The following is a 3,086-nucleotide window of genomic DNA, read 5'->3' as shown; positions in this document are numbered from 1 at the left end:
TTAGTGGAAAAGGTGACTATTTAAGTTCAGTGTTTGATCCTCCCTAAATAAGCAAATGAAATCCAGCCTATACAGAAGAAAGTTAAGGGAGCTTAGAAAGCTGCAGAAACACATCTTTAAGATAACCAAAGTTTACTTGTTGAATAAAGACCGGGAGACTGTATAAGGTCTTTTCTAGGGTAGAACAAATCTCAGCAGTTATGACGGGGGAAAAGGCGCAGAGCACAAAGACTGTAGTTACAGAGAAGAGTTGCAGGGAGGGTAAATCACAAGATGCCATTCCAAACCAAACAGCTTCCCTTTTTATTAATGCTCAGAAATGAACTTCAAATGACATTTAATAGGCAAAACACAGATGAAAACATCTAATCTGTATGTATAATATATGAAACATAAGCACTATATGGCTTTAATAATCCTAATCTAAATATGAAGAGAACAGTTAGTTCCTTGACCTCAAAAATAAATTCAGTTGCCACAACTGCTTTTAACTTATAGTATTTCATATTTAACAGAAAAAATCATGGACACTCAAGATCAGTATACTCATGGATTCCATGTTAAGGTATAAATAGTTTTTAAGAAATAATTTATATAATAAAATAAGTTTACTTTTTAATTACAGCACAGTCATTTTCTTCAATCAATAAAAATATTCCTTGATTACAAAGCAGCCTTATTTTGCAAATGTACTTCAGGAAAATAACTTCAGCAGTATGTGAAATACCACACTTTAAAAAAAGGCAACGGAGTGACATAATTTAGAGTTAAAATAGTATATTGCAAAATAGCTTAGCATATATTTCTAAGCACAAAGCAAGCTCCATTCTGAAGTATACTTTTAGTCTTATAAAGCAAACTCTTCCAATATTTCTGTGGTAAAGTCTAAATATTTACAAGAAAAGATAAATCTTTACATATACAGGACAGAAACTTCAGTACATTTCCACAAGACAAACACATGTCATTATCACACAACTCTATCATGAAGTTTGCTTTAACAAATGTTCAGGAAGGGCGATGACAACAATCCTGCTTAGTGGCTTTGTAACAGGCTGGCTTCAGCAGCCCCTGGAAACACACAACATCAGCTGCAGCAAACACAACACCACGTGCGTGAGTCACAGAACAAAAAGTCCGGGAACCACACACATCTACACAAGTACCTAATGCACCCTTCCCAACACATCTTAATTTGTTCTTTTCTGTTAAATACATTTTTTTAAAAAATGCTTTTCAAATTCCAGGAGGAAAGGATGGCAAATTCTCCACAAATATGAAAGTGCATCATGTTTTGAAAGTGCTGCGTTACAAATATGTCCAATAAAGAAGTTAAATATGTATGTGCAAAAATTCTGACTTGAATTTGTAAACCTTAATGGTGGGGCTTTTTGTAGTTCATATAATACAGATGAGGCAGGTAAGCAGAAGGAGAAAAATCTCAGATTACACACTTTGTACAGAGGAAAGAACACGGAGCCACAAGTCAGGAAACATTCATTCTTAGCTCTGCCAACCGACTAGTTATTGGCCCTGCTTAAGACAGACACCATTTCCTTATTTGGCCAGGGCCAGTGGCAGAGCCAGATATCTGCAGAACACATTCACCTCCCACGTGCTGATGTGTCTTCACATGAGCCATTCCCGAAATGGTAAGTGATTTTACCAAAAAATATTAAAAATACCCTAGTCATGTACCTACTTAATGCTCTTAAGGTACCTATTAGCAATAAAACAAAGAAAAATTAAACAACACAACAGAAAGAGGTCATGCGAACATTATGTTCACCAAAGCTGATCAAAAAAAATCTTACAATTATGGCACTATGAAAAATACATTATGTGCAAAAATGAAACACAATGAGCAAAGTAATGCATCAGTTAATCACCTAATGGCACTTTTGTTTTGAGTCCCAGAATTTTCTTGGGAACTCAAGCTTCAAAAGCTTCAAAAATTTGCTTATTTTGAAATTGTTTTTAAGAGAACCATGATTCCCAGAGTTCAGAATTGTGTCCTTTTAAAGGTATCTCTCTGAACTGTTACAATGGTTTTTGTGAAGACAACTATACTGCATTTTCAAATTTTAAATAATGGCTAAATAAACCATTTGCCATGGACTCTATTTTATACTATATGAGAGACAGAGATAGAGACAGACAGAGACAGACAGAGACAAAGAGACAGGCAGAGTGCACAGAGAGTGCTCATTGGATAATTTGTAACTTTAACTCAACAACTGTCATCCACGAGCTTTGACCCATTAATTCCCCGATAGGTCACTCTGCTTGGTCTAACCAAAACTCCATGGTTCGGTTTACAGGTGAAGTAGCGCTTATCACCCACAGCGCCATCGTTTCTCCCCTTGGCGCTTCGGAGCTCCAGTCCAAGCCAGATGCCCGACGCAAAGTCCGTGGGGCCCACATACCTAACAGTACCCATCTCGTTAGAGCTCGTGAGCAAGACCTGAGAGCCCTCATGCAGCTTCACGCTCCCCTCAAGGCCCCCTGCAGTGGTGGCGCTGCTCCAGCTGCGGCGCAAGACAGTCCTTGACCTGTGAGAAGGAAGAAAGCAAGAACGGTCCTTAGGCGCAAAGCAACAGGAGGCATTCTACCATGTGCTTCCCACTGTCCGAATCAGAGTTATTTTAATTCACAGAGTACTGTATTTTATGGTCATAATTTGACCTTTCTAAATTCTAAGTGGCAAGAACAGAATGTATTTTTAACACTTAAAAGGTCTTTCTCTTCTGGCTATTTTAATATAACTTGGATCTGAATACAAGGTTTAATCTGTGATTTATAAATATACACACACATTTCAATAAAACAGCAGTTAGAAAAAATACACTTATTTTTATGTGCCTATCAATGTTATAAAATTAAGCAAAGGGAAAAGGAGCTAGCATTTGGCTGTGATAAATTACCCTTTGATCTCAATTTGTCATACCTAAATCTTGGAAACAACCCAAATGCCCATCAACTGAGGAAAGGATTAAAAAATGTGGTATTTTTATACAATGGAGTATTACTCAGCTATAAAGGAAGAGAAACTCGAGGCTTTTATAGGTAAATGGATGCACCTAGAG

The 3,086-nt window shown here is 37.0% G+C and overlaps 1 protein-coding gene across 1 annotated transcript in view; it reads right to left on the bottom strand.

Moving 5' to 3' along the window:
- Positions 1-279: 279 nt before the first annotated feature.
- Clip4 (CAP-GLY domain containing linker protein family, member 4) overlaps positions 280-3,086 on the bottom strand; it is a gene marked incomplete at its 5' end in the record, with an annotated part of 75,665 nt that continues 72,858 nt past the window's right edge. The window contains 1 exon segment of the mRNA XM_005400544.2: positions 280-2,552. Coding sequence (XP_005400601.1) covers positions 2,231-2,552 — 322 coding nt within the window. The 3' untranslated portion in view covers positions 280-2,230.

The sequence above is a fragment of the Chinchilla lanigera genome, unplaced genomic scaffold (assembly GCF_000276665.1).
Source record: "Chinchilla lanigera isolate Chin_1 unplaced genomic scaffold, ChiLan1.0 scaffold00068, whole genome shotgun sequence".
NCBI classification, from domain to species: domain Eukaryota; kingdom Metazoa; phylum Chordata; class Mammalia; order Rodentia; family Chinchillidae; genus Chinchilla; species Chinchilla lanigera.
This window is presented reverse-complemented; position numbering and strand designations above follow the sequence as displayed.